At 36.8% G+C, this 21,897-nt stretch overlaps 1 protein-coding gene across 2 annotated transcripts; it reads right to left on the bottom strand.

Annotated features, from left to right (window-relative positions):
- Positions 1–251: 251 nt before the first annotated feature.
- On the bottom strand, positions 252–15,544 carry si:dkey-17m8.1 (C-Jun-amino-terminal kinase-interacting protein 3). 2 transcript variants are annotated; one of them, XM_055227733.1, is made up of 28 exons: positions 15,423–15,538; positions 14,548–14,815; positions 13,694–13,888; positions 13,206–13,326; positions 12,619–12,689; positions 12,475–12,539; positions 12,299–12,368; positions 11,526–11,698; positions 10,537–10,817; positions 9,765–9,822; positions 8,863–9,015; positions 8,119–8,161; positions 7,913–8,040; positions 7,412–7,465; positions 6,976–7,098; positions 6,768–6,897; positions 6,597–6,683; positions 5,594–5,641; positions 5,294–5,435; positions 4,671–4,713; positions 4,491–4,571; positions 4,331–4,398; positions 4,102–4,250; positions 3,109–3,280; positions 2,327–2,440; positions 2,154–2,252; positions 1,117–1,206; positions 252–1,038 (listed from the first exon to the last, which is right to left on the bottom strand). In XM_055227733.1, exons 2-28 carry the CDS (start codon positions 14,647–14,649, stop codon positions 920–922), a joined length of 2,979 nt encoding a protein of 992 aa, XP_055083708.1. In that variant the 5' UTR covers positions 14,650–14,815; positions 15,423–15,538; the 3' UTR covers positions 252–919. The 2 variants fall into 2 exon arrangements, with proteins under 2 accessions (XP_055083708.1, XP_033837525.1); XM_033981634.2 differs by having other exon boundaries at positions 305–1,038; positions 11,526–11,701; positions 15,423–15,544.
- Positions 15,545–21,897: the final 6,353 nt, after the last annotated feature.

Raw genomic sequence — 21,897 nt, forward strand, 5'->3', positions numbered from 1 at the left:
ATCGTTCCAGCTTTCACACATTGAACTACAAGTCGATATTGTATGATATCGATATTATCGTGACAGGCTTGCGTGCAAATTATTGTGATATTCAGATTTCATATTAGCCTCACATGATTATATCCTGAGTGTCCTGAGATTGTCCTTTCCCACACTTTCCCCTTCCCTTTTTGTGCTCTTCTACAACAATAACCTCTGACATATGAAGAGATATACGGTACATTTTTATTATCTTGTATTGTTTTTCATAGTTGCATTTGAGATGTTGTTGTCACTTACAAAAATAAAAGGCTAAAATTATTTACTGACATTGTTTTGCTTAAACTGAGCTTAGAGCCAATGGTAAGATCTTCTTTGCAAGAAGAATAGGACGAGTACAGAGATAAAGCATAAAGAATTCCACTTTTTTTTTTAACTAGCAGACACCAAAATCAGACATACATTAAATTAAGAGCAGTTAAATCAACATATTGAGAATACTGCATGCTGGGAAAAAAGGTGACAAACAAAAGTTGCCCTGGCAGAAGAAAAATACCTGAATAATAATAAGTCTGATTGTCTTAATGATTCATGCCCATTTGTTTCACATTCACTGCAATTTATGCAAAAAATAATAATCATCTTAGGTTTCAGGGAATTCCCAAAACCCGAAATAATTGAGTGGTTTAAAAGAACAACATAAAATCAATTTAAATAATGAATACTGACCAGCTTCTTGTTAACTGTTCCAAAAAACACCAGCGTTACCCAAACAAAACAAGTGCATCTTAATGAGGTAAACAAATACAAGAATATTATTTTTACAAACTGTCTCATGAGATGTCTTTATTGTTTGATGAAGTTTCCCGGCTCAGTGAAGCACCAGCTCAGAAGTTAATGCATGTTTTTGATTTCCCAAGAGTGCGGCAGAGGTCAGAGGTCAAAGGGCAGGGTTAGGCACTGTGGCGGAGGAGATTTGCCAGATGATCATGAGGCTGCGTTCGGACCGCTGAGGCGAGCTTTGGATCGCTTCATCCGATTCCTCGTTTGCATCGTCACCTAAATGAAAAAGTCCGTAAGCAGAGAAGACGCTTTGACCTTTCAGTTGTTATTTTTTATATTTAAGTACTGACTGACCGATTCTGAAGTTGATGTATCCTTCGCCACCGCTAATAATCAACTGAGATGGAGTGACAGTAGTGTTGTCAGATGAGGTCATCAAACAAGCTGTGGGTTAAAAATAAGAGCAGGTAAGATAAAAAAAAAAAGAAAGTAGGAGCAGCAGGAGAATGTCAAAAGGAATCAAAAATAATATTGCAGATGCGATTCTAGGCCTATTTGTGAGTTTCAGAGCGATAAATTAAGCAATGCTATAGCAACTAAACACCACCAGATGGCAGTGTTACCCCAAATACGACAACGAAGACAAAATTTTTAAAAGTGAATAATGGAAAGAAAAGTATCAAATTGTAAAAAAATAAACAAAACAGCAAAATTAAAGTAATTTCGTCTGAGGTGTTTGGAGAAGTTTGTAGAATGTTTTGCAGTTTTTAAGCCTGTTTTCATTCGTGTTTTCAGTGATTCGGGCTTCAGCTTTGAAAAGGGAACTGTCAAAAAGACCAAACAAATGCTCAATCTACTGCCGATCAAACCGTCCCGCCAGGCAGCAGATTACATTTTTATATGTCCTCAAAAAATGTATTCATTCAAAACCTGATTTTCCTCTGTGCAGAGCTGGTTCTTTTCTATAATGAGAGTAGGTCAGACTGTGAAGCCAAAACTACAAAGTCTCAGCTTCACAATGAGCATTTGTTTGTTTTTGAAAGGGTTCAGACACAGATTCAGTTTGAATTATGGGTCATTTTTAGGCGTTTGAGGAAAAATCAGTCCTCTTTTTAAATTAAACCTTTTTGTATAGTGTCTAGTGTAATTATCACATTCTGTATGTGCCCCCGATGAAGGAGCAGGATGAAGTGTGTTGGGTAAAGTAGTTAAAATATCATTAAAAATATCATATTTGAATGGTCAAAAATACTTTAAATGGATTCCATAAACAAGACACTGAAACCCACGAATAGAAAACCAGTAGGATAAAACAAAAACGATAAGACCTTAAATTAAACTATTATATACAATTAATACTCAAGTTGGAAGTAAATAAAACAGATGCTTACATGGAGCAGGGATGATAAACCTGACCGCTTGTCTGTGTCCATGGTAACACAGCTGAGTCGAGGCAATAGAGCAGTACGGGATAGAAACCGCTTCGGATGCTGGAAAAATATAAAGTTTACTTTCATGTATAACTATATAATTATCATAATAATAATAATGACAGCAAACCTACTTATAGATAAGGGTATGGAGATTACAGCGCCACCTCCTGTCCCAATCCAGAGCCGACCGCAGATGATGGACAGAGATGAGATTTGAAGAGGTGACAGTGTGAGAAAGGACGGGCCTGAGAAGAAAAATACAAGTTTATTTTTTACATTTTTGCATTTGTAAAATAGCAAGGACCTACATGTGCATCAATATGTCTGTCACAATAATTATAACACTGACTTGTATAGTTAAATAAATGAGAAATTGACAGTATTTTTTATTAAACTCAAGCTTTATTAGGTATCTTTTGTTTTTACTAGTGTGAAAGTTTTTCTTGTATTTTTGGTACAAATCAATGACTGATTATAGATCTTAACTTAAGCATTTCACTTTTCTATTTATTTATTGCGCCTCCTCTTTTATTTATAATATGGTTTATTATGAAATGTGCTTTAGGATTATATTAACATGTAGAGTTCAAAATAACCACACTATTCCTGACTTAAGGTATTATTTAGCAGTAATGCCAATGTAGTGCACGCAAAATTTCCCACAATGTACCTTGAAAAGTGGTATCCAGCAATAGTTATGAGACTTAAATTCAAAATAAAACAATTTAATTAAAGCAGATAGAAGCACTGGTTTGACCATTGACCCATGATTATGAATAAAACAGTTAAATAAAACACAGAATAAAATAAGCCATTGCTGTGTAAAGTTGCTAAAGCCGTTATCATTTCTATTCAGTGGCAGATCTTTGTGTAAGTGAAATGTTTGTGAATAGAAAAACTATATGAAAAGCACCTAGAGTTTTAAGGATCAGGGCAGAAAAGTCCACTTCCTGTAACGGCCGCCCGGTGGTCCAGTCGTAGAGTCGGAGGATTGGGTCGAGTCGACAGGCGGTCCACACTCCACTGCCCCCCGCACACAGGAAACGCACCTGCTGCTCACTGCGCTCCGACACTGTAAACACAAGCTGCAAATGCAAAAAGAAAAAGTGAAATAAAAAAAAGAGATCCTATATTACGCAAAATTGACACTTTAAGCCATGTTAGAATGTTGTTACCTCATCAAAAATATGCCTTGAAGTTTTGTTTCATTATTATTTTGATTCATCCATTATTAGTCTGTACATCTCCAAAGCTCAAAATGCTCTGTTCCACCTTGTGATGTCATGAAGCGGTAGTTTTCCCAAGTTAACAGCTCCTTTTACCTTTAGCTCAGTAGATACTGGCAATTCCAGGGTTGAAATTATCCAAATGATTCTAGTGAAGGTGTTTGGAGTTTAAAAACACAGTGGAGCACTTCCTGTATTACCCCATGACATCACAAGGTCGAACAGTGTTGTTTGAGAGAAGAATTCAGCCTAAATATGCAGGGTGTGTCTGTTAAACATGTGTGAATGAAAGAAAACACAACTCCAGGTCTGTTTGTGGTGAGGAAAAAACATTATAACAAAAAATAAAAATAAAATTAGGGTTGTGAAAAAAACAATAGCCAAACATTTGTCCTATTTATGCCAATTGTTTGACATAAATATGACCAAGTTGGGCTTTTCCTGAGCTTTAGAAATAACTTACTCTATATTTGAATTAGTATACAGCTACATAAAAGATTATAAAACATGAATATTATTTTTGTTACATTACCTGGTGTTTCTAATTATTACTGTGGTATCAAAAATGGTACAAAGCATCAGGCCTTTTCCTTGGTATTGAAAAGGAGTTTAAAATATTGGTATAAAATGGGTTAAATATACACTATACTAAATAAAATGAATGTGTATCAAAGTTTTACCTCAGTTTTCCTGTTTTCGATGTCCACCACATGGACTTTGTTCCAGTATCCCACCCACATGCGACCAGCTTTTGCAAGACAACATCGAATGGGCTGCAGTGGAGTGGATCCAAGAGACATAACTGCATGAGATGAGAGGTCCCAGCCACCTTCAAAACATCACAAAAACATAAAATCAGAACATAGAGAGAGGCGTATGAAACCGTGATGGGAAAACAGAAAATATTACCTGGTGTAGGTGAAAAAAAACCTAAAGTGCCATCAGCTAAACCTGCAATGACTGTGTTCTGTGTAAACCTATAGGAACAGAAACACATCAATATAATAAAAATGGCAAAGGCGTTCAAGTTCTTGAGTCAGCAGATATAACTGAATGAAACCGAACATACGTGAGTGAATGTACAGCCTCTGAAAACGAGATGGATTGTAGACAGCGCCTCCTGTTGGACGAGGCGGAGTGTACCAGGACGCTGTGGCAGAAGGAGATAAAAGGAGAGGAGAGGGGGGGCACTTATTTAAGAAAGGTTTTCAGAGATATTTACTAAAACTGCTGTATCAGCTGGTTTTACCTTCCTTCCTGAGTTCCAATCCACACAGTTCCTTGATTGTCGCCTTATGAAAAAACAACAGGGATAGAAAAACAAGAGCATTTTATACTTTTCCCCATAATATGCAAATGAATTCAACATTTTATTTACAGAAGTCTTCAACCTTTTTTCTCATGTGAGCTACTTAAACTCATTAAAAACAACAGGTTCAGCTACTGAGCGGGCTTAAAAACTGCAAAACATTCTTACCTGTGTAACTAGAACACCCTGTACCAGTTAGTAGACAGTATTACATTTCAATATTCCTTTCTTCTTAATCCCTTACTAATAGCACCTAATTGTTGATGTACAGCACGTTCATAATAACACAAGAATTTGCTACACAAAGACAAACTCCATCTATAAAATGGTACAACCCAATTTTGATGCCAAGACAGTAATCAAATTCACATTAGCATAACAAGATCATAGTTTATTCCTCTTGTATTTGTCATTAACATAAAAAGGTAACTACACTATTAAAAGAAATATGTAAGAGAGACAGTGAGTGACATTTATGCTCCACAAATGATACGATTAATATAAATGAATGAACAAAACCTATAGGGAAATGTGTGTAGATTTAGCTCTATGTTAGCACTGACCTACAGGGGGCACCGCACAGATGCAGAGGGCAGGCGACGTGGGGGGGAGTGTGAACTGGTCCAGGACTGTGTTGGGCCGGGCCGGGTCTATAACTGTGATCTCACTGTTGGAGGCTGGACCAGATATGACCCACACTGAGCACTGACGGGACAGACAGGACAGGAGACGATGTTTTCAAAGATGAAGGAGACAAAACAACAAATAACTACCACTGGCTGTGTTAGTATGTATGTGTATGTGTAATGTGTTATTAGAGGCTTAGTACAGGTGATGTTTACTTGACATAATTACAAACTTACAGAAGCTTCTCCAGAGACTTCAGGTGGGACTGCCACTGCACAATTCAGCTGTAAAATCATGTAGAAAATTTGTGTTATTCAAAATGGCAACATTCATTTACAGTTTGTCATAAAAATCATTATTAATTCTCCTACAATATTGAAATCTTGAAAGCAGTAGTGTTTATGAAATGCAGACTTTCCTTTCAAATATATCAGCAGTACAGTATTTGTGTTTCATATTATAATTGGCCAGTGGTGGCTAAAGTACTGGATTTTGTTACTTAAGTAAAAGTACAGATAGCAGGTACTGGTAAAAGTAAAAGTATGGAAAAATCTACTTAAGTAAAAGCATTTAAGTATCCTTTAAAAAAACATACTTAAAGAGTAAAAAGTAAGTACGTATTTTGTGCACATTTTTAGGTCTTCAAATATAGTGATTTTGATAATGATTTGTGTTGAATTGATGCAGTTTTTCTTCATGTATTTTTGTTTGCTCAGGCTATGAACATGGTAAAATTAAACCCTTCAGCCTTTTCAGCAGGTCTCAGACAATCATGAAATGCAGATACCTAAAATTTATACCTATGTACTGTACTTTACTACTTTTACTCTGTTATGTTCCACCGTCACTGCTTCTTCATTTTCTGCAACTGCATAAATTTGCCAAAGTGTTCCCTTATTTTTCTTTAATTGGCAAATCCCCTTGACTCTCCATCAACTTTTGTTAAAATATTATTTCAAATGGCCTCATCTTAATATTTCTTTTCTTAGTTTACATATCTGCAGTTTGTATTAAGAGTTGTTTTAACGCCAAGTAAATTTTTCCACTGTGTGATTAATAAAACATCTTGTCTTATCTTACCATGTGCCTGTAAGTAGAGTAACACAGTAAAACAAAATTCTAGTAACAGTGACCAAATCATCAACTAATGTGCTGTGATTCTCTAAGCAGTTTTTATAAGTGAAAGACAAAGAAACTATCAAAGTCTAGCTAACCAGGCTACAAAATATTCAGCCACACCTTCGCAGTTGAATCCCGCCGATCGAGAAGTCTGAGCTTGACTAAAACAGGGATGTCTTTGGGCTCAGGGACAGGCTCCTGTGATTCCTAAAGTTTAGTACATGTAAAAACAGATTAATAAAATTAATAAATATTTGTGGTAAAGACAAGTGCAGTGCGTGAGTAGACAACCTGAGTGTTGGCCAGAGGAACGCTCCAGCCGTGAATCTGACGTTTTCCCAGTTTTTCCCAAATGTGTGAGCGGATTTCCCTGTAATGTTCCCTCCGCCTGACTCGAGGTGATAAAGCTTGAGATACGGACCTTGACAGAAGGATACTTGGGTCACACAGATACATTTCCAAGTGTAAAACATAAAAACTTGAAACATTAATGGCTTACTCTGACTTGACTGGTGTGGCAGCCTGGCGTTGTGCAGAAGGGTGGGGGGAGTTTGGTTTAGAAAATGCTGAAGATGGAGGTGGAATCAGGGGTTCCTTGGAGAGGCCAAGTAACCGATTGAACCTTAAAAAAAAAAAAAAGATTGTTTTATTTTATATCACATAAAAAGTGTTATAATGTTAAAGATGCACTATTTTTTCTGGTGGAGGGTCCAACTCCTGCTCCTCTCTATGAACAGGTGTTTTTATTGCTCAGAAATACAATTTATTCTCACTGTGAGCAGGTTGCCCTCTCCACAGAGTTGACCAATAACTCACTTTCTTGTCTCTTTGATTAGTTTAATGCCATACTGCAGAACATTCCAGGCAGGTTTAGGCCTATGCACCAGTACATCGTGTAACTTTAATAAGAAAAATTCAGAAAGTAAATTACATACTTTTTCCAAACGCTTGAGGTTTTATCACCAGTTAAACTCTCCTCTCTTGAAGCTCTAAAAACAAAAAGAAGGTTTTATTTGCAACACAGAAAACATACACAGACTAATTTATTTTTATTTATTGATTGATTGATTTATTTTTTACTGATGGGCAATATCAGTAACTTGTTTTGATCTGATGGAAAAGTATCGTGATATGGATCCAATACTGATACCAGTGAGTTTTTTATTAAACTTTACTGAAACTCTGTTACTATTAAAGCTTTTATCTTGGTGTATACAGACATTACCTTTATCATTGTCTTTACTCCACCCTAACTTAAATGGTTAAATATATGTACAGTGTATTTTTAAAAATGTGTCAAATTTGGTACAAATTTTGATTTCAGTTAGGTTTTTTTTATCTATTTTTTTTGCATGAGAATCTATACTTTTCGATACCTCAGTCAGTATTGATATATTAACATTTTGTTATCGATCTGTTCATCTCTCATTTTGTACCTGACAGTTTGACTTCTTCTCGTCGCTTCCTGCAGCTCAACCAATCGCTGCTTGTACTGGTTCTTCTCCATGACAACTCGAGCCATTTCAGAACGAGAGAAATGACGCACTGATGTCGGCACAGAGGCCTGAACAGACAAACAGGTTTAGTGAGTGAGGAATTGTGGGTAATTCTGGCTACTATGTGCAGTGTACCAGTGCCTTACATCTGAATCTGCTGACTGAAAAGCTTCAAGGTCCACTTTGAGCCTGTAAAGATCATTTTATGATAAATATACAAATTGCAGACAATAGGTTGTGTCCAGGTGACACCACGAACGTTCATAGTTCAGACCTGAGCAGGTTACAGTTCTATGCCAGGTTAATATTATGTTTTATCTATCAAATGTGTTTTGACTTGGTTTATGGCATCTCTAATCACCAGGCCTATACAAACAAATCAAAAACTGGCAAACAGTTCAATGTATTCACTGTTAGCACAAATTAAGTAAAATTTTATCAGGATCAAACATCAAAAACTTTGCATTATTTTTCATAGATAAGCATTAGCAAAAACAAAAAAGTGAACAAAAGAGCTGTGGCACTACATGTGGCACAGGTTCGCTTGGGGCTGCCTTGGAGCGGGTCTGTTTGGTGTGGCTCCCTTCAGCCTAGTTGCATTTCCATGCCCCGAGCACGACTCCGGCTCCAGGGGCAACATTACAAAAGCTTTCTTGACAAATAAAATCAAAGTAATATTTGAATTATACTCGTAATTCGGACCCCTCAAACGGGGAGGTATGGTTCACTTTTGACAGTGGCAAAACTTTACTTACACTTAAAGTCACAAGATTAATATGTTAAACTTATGGATAAATCCCTAGTATATGTGTATATTCAGTTACAGTGAATCTCCCATTGAGCTGTATAGGCCATGCCCCCAAAATCTATTCAGAAATAAATCATTATACCTTTTGATCTCTTCCTCTTTTTCCTTAAGTCGATTGTCTAAACGTGCCACTGTTTCTTGAAGCGAGCTGAGTTCCAGTTGTAGAGCCGAACGGTCATCAGTCAACTCCACAACTCGAGATATTAAAGATTTACGGGCTGCATCTACAAGCTCACTGTAAACATACAATTGTGACAAGTGTATTATTGGTTATGAACAGTGAAACAGACTGTACACTGTATATTAACTACACATTAATTAGCCTCAAAGAAAGACTTAATGAACAAACAGTTTATTAAGAATGAGGCTTAGTATGTGCTTTATTAAAACTCTAAATAATCCTAACTCCTAACTTTAACCACTTAATGAAGTGGTTACTAAGTCTGAGTCATTCTTAAAAGGTCATATATTACGCAAAATTGACTCTGGTGAGCTTTAAGCCATGTTATGACATGTTACTTCCTAAAAAGCATACCTGGAGTTTTTTTTGTTTCATTCATATGTTTGAGTGATCCTTTATTATTAGTCTGTAAATCTCCAAAGCTAAAAATGCTACGTTCCACCCAGATTGCAGGAGTGAAATTTTCCAAATGATTCTAGGAAAGGTGTGTGGAGTTTAAAAACAGTGGAACACAAAACCTTTTTTCAGTTTGAGAGAAGAACTGAGCCTAAATATGCAGGGTTTGTGTGTTAAACATGTGTGAATGAAACAAAACACAACTCCAGGTCTGTTTGTGATAAAGGAAACAACATTATAACATAGATCAGAGAAGAGTAATATGGACCCTTTTATAAACTTCTTGTTCATCATGAATTCTTTCTCCATGCATTCTTAAGACTGTAAATAGAGCATTTATTATTAAGTGTAACCAAACATATTAATAGAATGATGCCCATAATATTCTTTGATCAAGCACAACTTACTGAGTGACTTTCAGTTCCTCATATTTAGCAAGAATCTCCTCAAACTGGTCTGTACCACCTGCACAAAGGAGCAGACAGAAGAATTAATCTACAGTGTCAGACAGTTTCAAAGTGAGGTGATGCTGATAAAGGGAAGTTCATTTTAATGCTGCAGCTCGGCTCTGGCTGGTTATAAATAATTTCTGACAAAAAAGGAAGCTCTCAAATTACTGCGATCGTTTAATTCATGCAGTAGGCTATGTAGCAAAATGCTTTCTACCATCTAAGGGCATTCAAATTTCAGACAAGACTGAAATATAAACTACAAAAATAACACTAGAATGCATTTCAGAACAAGTTTGTAGAACTATAAATGACAGGGTTTGTTGACTTTTAACATAAGGCCAGATAGTTAGTTGTTAGTTACGGTAATTAAATTGGATATAGTCTAAAAGTCTAAATATAAGATGAAAAAATTGGTTATAATAAAAATCTTTGGTGTGTGTTTACAAGCACAAAAGAAATCTGAAATCTTTATGAAATTCTGACAATGAATTTTAAAATAACTCATGACTTTTTCACATTAGTTTGCCTGTTTTTGCATAATTTTCCATGTCAAAACTTGCACAGGTGTGAAAAATCAGAAAGAAATCAGATTACTCCCATCAGATATAACTGTTTACAATAATCTCATAACTCCAGAAGTCAGATAATCAGATTTTTAGTGTGCACGTAAACGTAGCCACTGTAACATGTATCCACCGATCCTATTGCAGTGCTTTTGCTTGGTCACCTCGGACACTGGCTCCTTGGTCCACACTCTCCAAGTAGTCGCGGCTCAGCTCCGACAGCTCCGAGAAAACGGAGTCCGTGTTTCGCAGCTCAAACTCCAGCTCTTCATCCTCAGACTCTTCCTCCTCCTCCTCGTCTACCTCCTTTGTCTTGCTGCCTGATGCCTCCTGCTCTTTGGGATCACTCTCTTCTTCTTTCTCCTGGTCTTTCCTGATCTCATCTTCCAAACTGGTCTCAAATGTATTTCCCGGTTGTTCTTCTAGATTAACTGGGATGCTGACCCTGATCATTAGAGGGAAAGCAAAACAGAAAAACGTTATGGTTAAGTTGTCCCAGTCTTTTAAATGGAAAACGGTTACATTTTTATATAGTGCTATTGTGTCTTCAAGGCATCTTACATCAAGGAACCCATTCACCAATTCACACCAGTGTACACGGTCACTGGGGGCAAGATGGGTTAAGTGTCTTGCACAAGGAGCTGGAATAGCACCGCCAATCTGTGGGTCAGCGGATGTGACCGCTCAACCAATGATGTTTATGTCGAGAGCAGGATTCAAACCTTCGGATCAGTGAACAAACACTCTACCCACTGATCTACTGCCGCCTACTAAACTACTACGCAGCAATTTAGCATATCTTGAAGTAACTTGAAACTAATATTACTTATCACTATTAATAATGTATTTATTTATTTTGTGGAATAGGTTTTAATTCATTTATTTAGGAGAAAATCTAAATGCTTATCTATTGTTTTTTTTAACAAATATTTTCAACATATTTTTTTGTTCGTTCAAAATTACCTTCTACTATTAACCAAACTGCCCATAATAATTAATACCATTCTACTCAATAAATGAGTAGTAAATGACTTTTGCTTAAAATAAATAAAATATAAACATCTTCAAATAGCTAACTAACTTCATTAATTCAAAACAACACTTAACTTTTGTGGGATATTCCTTTTTGATGCGTAATTATCCATAACTTTACCTGGACCGCACGCCTCCGTGGAAGTGTGCCAGCTCAGGGGTGGAGGTGATGATGTCATTGATGAACTGGTCTGCGTCGGGTTTCACTGTGGAGCGTGTTGGGCTGGGCTCCTCTTTGGGCTGCACCTCCTCCAACATCAGAGGACCAGAGAGTGAATGTGGCCGTCGAATAAGCTGCTAAAATATATACAGACATCAAGTCAATATCACCTAGAACAGACACACAATACAAATGCATGAGCAAAAATAATAATGATAAATAAAGGCTCAAAGTGGCTTATTAGAGAAAAATCCTGGCTGCAGTTACAAGCTGACCATAATATGCCAATGTTTCATTGATTACTTTTCTAACTGTTTCTGTTGATTAAATGAACAATTATGTAAAGCCCATAGATTATATATTTAAATATGTATACAGTCTATGGCACATATGTCAAACTCAAGGCCCGGGGGTCAAATGTGGCCCTCCACATCATTTTATGTGGCCCTCGACAGGGTAAACTCAAAGGTATGCAATATTTGTAACTTGAACAAGTAATAAATACAGAAACAGTTAATTAACAAGTTAAAAAAGTAGTGAGATTTATTTTACATCCGGTCCTTTGAAGGCAGCTATTTTGCTAATGTGGCCCCTGGTGAAAATATGTTTGACACCCCTGCTCTATGGTAAAGTTCCATGAGGTAAATGAGGTCTGATTTGAGCTATGCAAAAATAAATGTGATGAAAATGTGTTAAACAAAAATTTTAAAATCTAGTTTGAATTAAATATTTACCATATCATTGTGACTGGACTCTGAAAGGGCACTGAATGGTTTCTCAGCATTCTTTGGGTGCACATGATTTCTAAAAAATAAATAAATAAATGGGAACAATTTTAAACAAGATTATTATAGAACACTGTGTAACTGAAACTATATGTATAATATATATATATTAAAAAAAAAAAAACCTTAAAGGAGACTCTCTTTCTGAGTCTTTCTTCCTGTCCACCATTTCTCGATATGTGCAAGTCAGCTAAAGATGAAAAGAATAGTTACTTGATAAATTCGCAACATGTTTTGGGTAAATAATGTTTTTTTTAACAGTGTTTGACCTTGGTGTGCGAGTGCCGTAGTGTGCTTAGTTCTCTACTGAGATGTGTCTTTTGTTCCTCCAAAGCCACCACTGTGAGAAACAAATACAACTTCACATGATCACATTTGTAGTTAATATAAATACACCATTGTTAAAGCAATTTATTTATTTATATAGTTTATTTAGACTTTAGTCATGGTTTATTTGTGTTTTTTTAGATATGTTTTTCATTTGCTAGCACCTTAAAGCCAAACCGTGTAACCATAAAACCATATACGCCATAATGTGGAATACAATCATAGTCAAAAGAACAAAATTTACATAGAGACAAGCAGGAGGAGGTACTCTTCAAGGACAAACAAGAGTCAGGTTTGTGGAGATGCAAGCCTGCTCAGAATACAGATGTATGTTATTCTATGTTCTATTCTATCATTGCAATAAAAAAACATGCAAAATAATAAAAACATGCTTTTATTTCAGTCAATTTTTTTGGCTAAAAAAATTACACGGTGAGGCGGCTTCAACTTAAGTTTCCACTGGACCTGATCCAGCCAATCAAAATAACCAATTCAGGCTTTACTTTCATTCCAGTGTTAAGTTACTCACACTGATCAGCTTGCTCTCGTGCTTTGTTCTCCAACTGCCTTTCTCTCCTCTCTCGCTCCTTCTCTCTCATCCTCATGGCTCTGCGCTCTTGTTCAATTTGGTCATCCAGCTCCAGATATCGCTAAAGGAAGAATCACATAGTTTTATATGTACATATTGGTCATTTCAAGTGGCTGTATACTCAATTTTCCATATTTTTCAGCTAAATTAGTCTTGGTCCTATACAGATATATTGTATAAGGAGCTCTTGACGGCTGTTTGTTGTTAGCTTTACAGTAAAACTCCATGATCTCGTCTCTGAAAGTTGTGAAAATCACTTACAAACTCATCGTAATGAATAATTAGGATGCTCGGAATGCGTAAGTTAAGTCAGGAACAACTTTTGACCACTGTAAACTGTTTAAAATGAACTAGTTTTGTTAAAAAGACAGTAAAAATAAGGTACAACGCCCTTAAATCACATAAATATAATCTAATAATTGTTTTACCTCTTGGCTTTCTTTGCGTAGTGCTTTCTCAGTTTGATATCTCTCAAGTAGATCCTCCTTTTCAGCTTTTTCTCGACTGGCCTCCTCCTCTCTGTCTCTGAGTTGGGATTTGCAATTGGCCAAACCCTCCAGGACCCAAACAAATATGGGGACAAGGGACTCCACAACACCTTCTCCATGGAGCTCAATGACCGTCTTAAAAAAAAACAACAACAAAAAAAACAGGTCAAAATGTGATTCAGAATAATCTGCAAGCTGTGTTCAGGTTCTAATCTAGAGGGTGAAGATGGCCAACTCTGGAGGGCAGGAGTCAATATATTGCATTCATTCTTTTATTGATAAGAAATTGCCATGAATGATAAAGTTGATGTTCTCATTTTCACACAGCCCTATTAACTGTCCCTATCAATGAAGAATATGATTCAACAACATAGACAAATCGGTCATCTTTGTTGCAAGGAGTCAGCACCTTCACAAAAAAACATTAGCCAAAAATATTCAGAAAAGTTAACTGAATCCATCTCACACTCTGTAGATAGACCCATAGATACTTTATTGATCCTGAAAGAAATTAAAGCTCACCTGCAGCAAAATTTACACTGCGTTGTAGTGTCCGAATACATTTGAATAAACATGAGGTTTGACGACACAATGATGATCTCTATCCAGGGTTACAGGGTGATAAATAAATTGCTCTGTTATCATAGCAAGTAACAATTCAAAACAAAATATAGTATCTTTGGAAGCTGAAACCCATGTATGGGCCTATATACTGCCTTTTCCAGCTTGCAGGCTTTTGTGTTGACATATCGAATCCACCAATAGTTGCAAATGTCAAGAAACCACTATTTTACCTGTAGTTCTGAATACAGCTTCCCAGCCTCTTCACTGACGATGTTGGGGTCCAGCTCCAGCTCTCCAGACCCGCACAGGACTCTCTCATTATACTCCATCATCTTAGCTTTGAGTAAATATCAATAGTTTGCTTGTATCAGCTTTTCCCGTGCAAAGAGGCGTATTTGCAACTAATAAAGCATGTTTGATGTTATTTTCTGTAGCCTCCAACTTGCAGCCTTGGACATTCTTGTGTGTATTATCTCAGGCAATTCTTTACACTCCATTCTGATAAAAGATAAGAGAAAAGGACATGATTTGTAAACTGCACTTATGATATGAAATGTGTGTGAGATATACAAAGTGTGATATACAGCAATACAATTAAATAAATCTGACATTCTTCTGGTTTGGCTTTGTCCAGCAATAAGCTCATAATTGGTCATGTGACTTTTATTATCAGGGACTACACAGTTTTGTGTTAAAAGCTGAGTAGTTAAGCTGTAGGTGTAGCAGTTGCAAAATGTGTATTTATTTAAAAATGCCTAATATAGTAATAAAAAGTAGGTAATTCTAGTGATAACATGATTTAATGCTAACTGAAACTAGCAGGACAGTTTATTTTAGTTTTAGCCTACTTTAAAAGCTAAAAAACACTGTTATCTTAAGGTATAAAGCAACAAGTAAGCATATTTGATCTCTTTAACACTCCAGTAGCTACAATATTCAATAATATAGTCGTAAACATTGTAAAACAGTGAGAGAATTGCTTTGACAGTTGCATAAATAAGAAAAGCTAGCGTTAACTGACTCCTGGTAACGTCTAGTTTAAAAAACAACTTTATAAACAGTGACTCAAATGTCTGTGTGATCCGTTAAACGTTAATAAACTCACCTAAATGATTTCCACTTTTGTTAAGCTGCTGTTCAGATGAGATTTCTCTATTTTCGCTTTTAAAGGGGCATTTCATTTCCACATAAACGACTTGGTAGAAGGGGGCTGGCTCGAGTCGGTTCTGGTTTTGACGGACACGCAGGAGGACCAATCAGAAGGCTGCGGGTGACGCCTCCAGCCAATGAGAGTTGCGTGTGGGCGGGGCGTTGCCACTTTGTTTTCGGAAGTAGAAAAAAAACTTAACTGAAACTTGAACGGTGACACGTGATCAGGAGACGGTCAGGTGATCTGTCAGATACCTGTTGAAATGCCTGACATACCTGCGGACACTGCTGGGAAGTAACTAAACATTTGTACAGAAAATACACTTTCTGAATACTTATTTTGAGTTACTTTGGAGTTACTTTTTCGCCACTTTTTGGGAAATGTACGTTACAAAACACATTATAAAGCAAGTATTCAGTATTTTGTAATTACACACGTTGAGTATTCTTCCCATCACTGCCTGCAGATTGCACTGGACCCCGCTGATTTGCACATTTCTCAATATAATCGCTGACTTTGTTAGGAGTAAGCTGAGTTGAGCAACAATCATGCAACAACAGGTGTTTGAATGGGTCAATGAAATAATAAATAAGATATGTGGGTGGGTATTTTATTCATAACACTGGAGGAAAAAAAAAACAAAAAAATAAAAAATAAACACAAAACATTATATCCCCAAAAGCAGGAAAACCAAACGTGTCTGTGTGTGTGTGTCAGGTTGTATACACATAACAATATAATAACGGAAATATTACACTTTAAAAAAATCTCAGTTTTAGTTTTAAAAGCTAAGCAACAGGAACAATAGTATAACAAATGAAAATGCATTTTTCTTCCATAGCCTAATGTACAGACGCTATTAATTTGTCAGTGGTGGTAATTCCACTCCTCACCGGCAGAGGGAGACATTACATCAGGGGGCGTATTCCTCCTATTGGCCTTACAACAGTTTATGCTACTTTGTCTTATCTACAGGTGATTAATGTGCGATTTAGGCAGACATTGATCTTTAAATGCCCAATTCTTGGTATTTTTAGAACCTTTTCTGTAGCATCAAAGCAGCAAAAAAAACAAAAAACAGGAGAGTTACTGCTAATTTAATAACAGATTAGCTAGCCACAATGTAATAACAAAATATCGACATTGCTAACACTATTTTTGTACAAACATAACAAGGTATTTAGTAGGCTTAACCATTGAGTTAACAATAATGTCCATAAAATAAGTGGTAAGTTAAGATAAAATTAACCTACATTTGTTGTATTATGATTTTAATGTCTTTCTTATTCTGTAAAGCAGTTTGAATTACCTTGTGCTATACATATAACCTTGCCTACATTTGATACTCATATGGTAAATGGTAAAATGTTTTATAAAGCGCTTTTATATTCTATTTTCAAGGCACTCAAAGCCCTTTACATCAAGAAACCACTCACCCATTCACAAACACATTCATATACCAGTGTACACAGACACTGGGGGTGAGAGTTACGTGTCTTGCCCAAGGACACAATGACAGCATTCATCTGTGGGAGCTGGAATTGCACACCCAACCTGCGTGTAAGTAGATCAAACTGCTCAACCAGTGATGTTTATATTGAGATGGGGGATTCGGATCAGTGGGCAAACATTCTGCCTCTGAGCTACTGTGGTTTGCTGCTAGTGCAAGACATTTGATTTTATTACGGTCTCACAAAGGTTTAGTTCTTGATCAGTCACGGAAAGGTTAGAGGGTGAAATAGTTTGATCCCAAGATAAATTTGTGGCTTGCTTAACTTAATCTTGCATCTATTGAATTACAAGTGGATTAATAGCAACAAAAAGAACTTGGCCTGACTGTATCTTGACCTGGTGGTGCCACTTGTTTGTTTGCAGATAGATACGATCAGTGCATTCGAAGCAAAACGATAACATCTCTCTGGACAAACAGGCGACGGACACACCCACCATAAAAGTTATATAGTGTACCTTTAACTATTGTTCATTTACAAACTTTATATAAATTATGGAAGACACAAAACCTTTTTAAACAGTAACCTTCTTTTTAACAGTCCCACTCTCCTCCATCAGTACTTCTTTCATTTCTCTTTGTTGACTGGTCATTTGTTTTTTTTGTTTTTTCAGGAGATAAAATACCACTGCACATCCCACTGTGACCAAGCTGAGAGCCAAGATCACCAGTCCCAAAGCGAGCAGATGAGAGATGTCATCCCTGGAGTGGTTTGTCTGGTCCCAAATCCCCACGGAGATGCAACTGAGGCTGATCAGGGTCCCCCAAAATCCAAACGCCAACATGCAAGAGCCACAGGACAGCTCTACCCCTCCCGTCACCACGGTAATGCCCGCCACCGAGACCACTCCTGCTGGTAGAGTCACTGTTTCTGCTTTGGGGTCATAGGTCACAGACGAGGAGGAGGGATCAGCTTCTAAATAAGCAGGGTTTAGGATCTCCATCAAAGTTGTTGGGTTATTGTGGATTATGGTGTTAAAAAAGCAGCAGCAGTTTTAGTCTAGGAATAAGGAAATATGTTACAACATTTAATAAGAAATATGCAAAAACAAACAAATTATGTAAACACACACACAATAGAAATTTTGAAACATAGTACTAGTGAATTGCACATTTGTATAGCGCTTTTTCACCTTCAAGGAAACACCCACCCGTTCTCACACACATTCAGGTGGGTTAAGTGTCTTTCCTAAGTACACAATGACAGCTTTCATCTCTAAAAGCTGGAATTGCACTGTCAACCTTAGGGTCAGTGGATATGACCGCTCAGTGATGCTTATGTCGAGAGCGGGATTCGAACTGCCAACCTTCGGACTATCTGAGCTACTGTTAGTAAAACATACACAAAAACAGTGGTGGGTGTTGTCATGATGCTTTTGTAAGAATTATGTAAGTATCATGGACATAATAGATCTTAACTTTTCTATAATATTATTTAAAGTAATATTGTGCTAGATTATGATTCATATGTTATGGCTCTGTGAGTTTGTTACGACTCAGCTCATGTGGGGGCAGGGAAGTAACAAAAGAAAACCAAGATGGAAAATTTAATTGACAAGGATGGTAAGGGTAAACTAAACAAAAAGGGACTAAAAATACACTGTGAAATTGATTCCTGGCTTTGACAATTTGCTGAATGTTTCTCCCCAGTTTTCACCACTATTTTATGATTCTTACTGTTCTCTCAATAAAGCGTATGACATCAAGCTACTGTATCCAAACTCACAAAACTGCTTCATATTTTATAAAGGGGTCTCTTTTATAAAACTTAAACTTGTACGTACAACCATAACACAAACTTCCTCAAACTTGGCCACTTCTGAGTTCAGATCGTTGTTCGCCTAATTTCTGAAAACTTTAATGCGCAGTGTTTAGTTTTTGGATTAGCTGCTCATTTCTTCATCATGTTTTTTTGTATAATTCACAAACTTTGTCAAACTAAGATAGCACAGTATAGAAATTTTCATAATCTGCTGCTTTGTACAATAGGCCTACAATATGTTCTTACCGCACCAGTACTAGTTAATTATGACTTAACAAATAAAACAATAAAATTATAAATAATATAATTTAAAAAACAGAATAATAACTTACCGGCGCAGTTGAGTGAGTCCTACAGAACTAAATACTTTTGTCCCGGGCCTCTACACCTCTGTGTTTCAGTGAAAGACTTTGAAAGACAGTGAAAGAGTTTTGGGACAATGGGCGTAGGCATGAGAGCCCATGTACTGCTGCCATCAGATATGCCACGGTTTAGGCCTCCCAAGATGTAGGACACACTTGTCAAGATTGTGAACAGAGTTTGTTTGTTCCTCTCCTTCCTCGTGTTAAGTAGGATGCTCTCATCTGTCATTAACCACCATTATGACCCATTACCAGATATTTATCTAGGAACTACTCCCATCCTGTTTTTCTCTCCTTTTGAATGTAAAACACAAACGTCAAGAGTTTAGACCTTGTTTTGGTTAAGATTGTGCGTTGTGTGTGTTCATTCCTAAAATTCTTTCTTGAGTAGCTTTCAAAATGCAAATGTTCATTTTAATATTCAAAAGGGCTGAAAGGTGAATTGCAGTTAATTGGCATATTCTAGGGATGCAACAGTTAAATGGAATAATCGTGACTAATCAACTGTGCCACTTTAGCTCCTAAATCAAAATTAAAATGTCCTTTGTGATATGAATCGACTAAGGATTTTAAACCATAAATTGAAAATCTAGCTGCAATCACAATACTTCATTCTATTTTGTCATCGCAAATAAAAAAAAAGACTTCAGTAATGGAATGAATGAATTTAGCAAAATAAAAATAATTGTTACATAACTGCCATGACAAAAGCGTGTGACGTGTTAAGTTGAGCTGTGCAATCTATATCAGTGCTTAGCAGGATGTGTCAGGCAGGTGCAGTTTAAGTCTAGATCCAGCCAAATGAAACACTGCCAAGTGATAAACAGTGCTTAACTTTAGACTGTTTGCCAAACAAACAGTTAACTTTCTACTTGAGCTGAACGCCTTTGGAAAAGATCTAATTGCCATTTTCAGACACGGGATTAGATTCCTAATGTGTCCTTGGCGATGTCGTTGCTTAACCTGACCACATCGATATCAATCCGAGGTCGACGCATGTATCAATCTGAAATGGCTCACGCTAAAAGAAATACTTCAATCATCATAACAGTGGAACAAGCTGAGAATCAAACTTTTGTTACGTTCAGTTGAGACAAAACCACACACGTCTTTCTTGTCTGTTGTGTGTTTGTGTTTAAGTGTTTATCTTCTGCACATTTTTGCGCAAACAAAACAGTTTGTATTTTTGCTGAAATAGAATGAAGTACATCAGCCGCATCGCCATGTTTGTTTTGGCTTACTTGGGCACTTGGGGGCTTCACTTCCGCAGTGCTGATTACTGCACCAAACAGTTTGTGAACTTAGAGATATCGTGAAAATCAATCTTTGTTACTCATTTCTTTGGTTGGAGTGGAAACCTTTAGTAAACTCCTCAAATTTATGAATAAAAAATTGTAAATAAAATGATAAAAGTTCCACTCCATACTCTGAAACATTCTAGGAAAAGCAGTAACATTTCAGGAAATTAATATTTAAAGATAAAAAATAACATAGCAGTAAAATCATGGTGCCCTGTACTTTTACTACACCCTCCCACAATCCATAATAATGAATATTCCAGATGGTTCTAGATTAGCCTCATAAGATCTCTCCTGACTCTGCTGCCCGTCTCTCCTGTCCTGAAAACCTAAGTCTGTGAGGGTATAGGTCAGATGTCAGGGATTGTGAAGGTGAGGGGTAATTCTATTGGACGTGGGAGTCACAGGTGGATAATTGGATGTTGAAGTGGGTGGGACAGGCTGGGCAGGACTAATCCGATGAACGAGGACGGAGCATGTTTATGGAGCTATAGAAGAAAAACAGATGATGAAAACTTAATCCTCAAACATGTGTAAGAGAAGCAACTGTACTTTCACATGTACTTTAGCCAGCAATACCTATAATACTCTTGTTTTTCAAGGCCGAACATCACACTGATTTATTGTACTATAATAATTTAGCCATGTTTGTGAGAAATTTGTACCTTTGCCAAAGTAATTAACAATTTAAAACTAATAATTATATCTATTTGAATATTAAAAATGACTATAAATGGCCGATAAACAGAAAAGTGAACTTGGTGGGACAATTTGATGGTGCAATATGTCATTTTTCTCTTGGAGGGGCTGCCACATACTTGTCTTCATGGAGATGCATTCGCTTTGCCTGAAATGTCCCACTGTCTGGCTTTAAACGTATCTATCTCCATGGAGCCAAGCACGTGACACCACCAGGTCAAGTTACAGGTCGGATCTGCGTATAGAGGCGAGCCCACCCCCAGTAAAAAACGCGCAAAGGTATTTTGTTAGCAATAAAAACGGCAGCTCTTCTCTAGAAAAGTTACACAGTGTGCCTTTAAGTGGCTTGTATGTTGTTGTATGTAACCAATTGTATTCAGACTAATAATCAAATCAAAACAAGGTCGAGAGAGCAGATAGGTGGGTACGTTTGTAGGTCACTCAGGGTGGGTCGACAAGCCTGAGCAGGTGGCGAGCTAAAATTAGTGGTCACTGGTCGCTAAACCTATTGGAAGGCCACTACTGCCAAACACACTGGCGGGATCAAGCAAGGAAAACGACATATCTAATTATTTCTTGTAATGATTTTGAGGTCGATGTCAGATTTTCACTAGTCTTAACTTGTTATATTTGCGATGCATTAAGGCGATAGAAGGTGATAGAAATTACACTAAATCAACCAATTAATGAACATATAGAGCATCAAATACCAGCTAAGATACTATCTGGCTTTCTAAAAATATCTAAAATGAGGCTTAATTATGGATAAGGTAGTTCTAAATGATGATTAACCCCAAGT

The sequence above is a fragment of the Periophthalmus magnuspinnatus genome, chromosome 16, assembly GCF_009829125.3.
Source record: "Periophthalmus magnuspinnatus isolate fPerMag1 chromosome 16, fPerMag1.2.pri, whole genome shotgun sequence".
In the NCBI taxonomy this organism is placed as follows: Eukaryota; Metazoa; Chordata; class Actinopteri; order Gobiiformes; family Gobiidae; genus Periophthalmus; species Periophthalmus magnuspinnatus.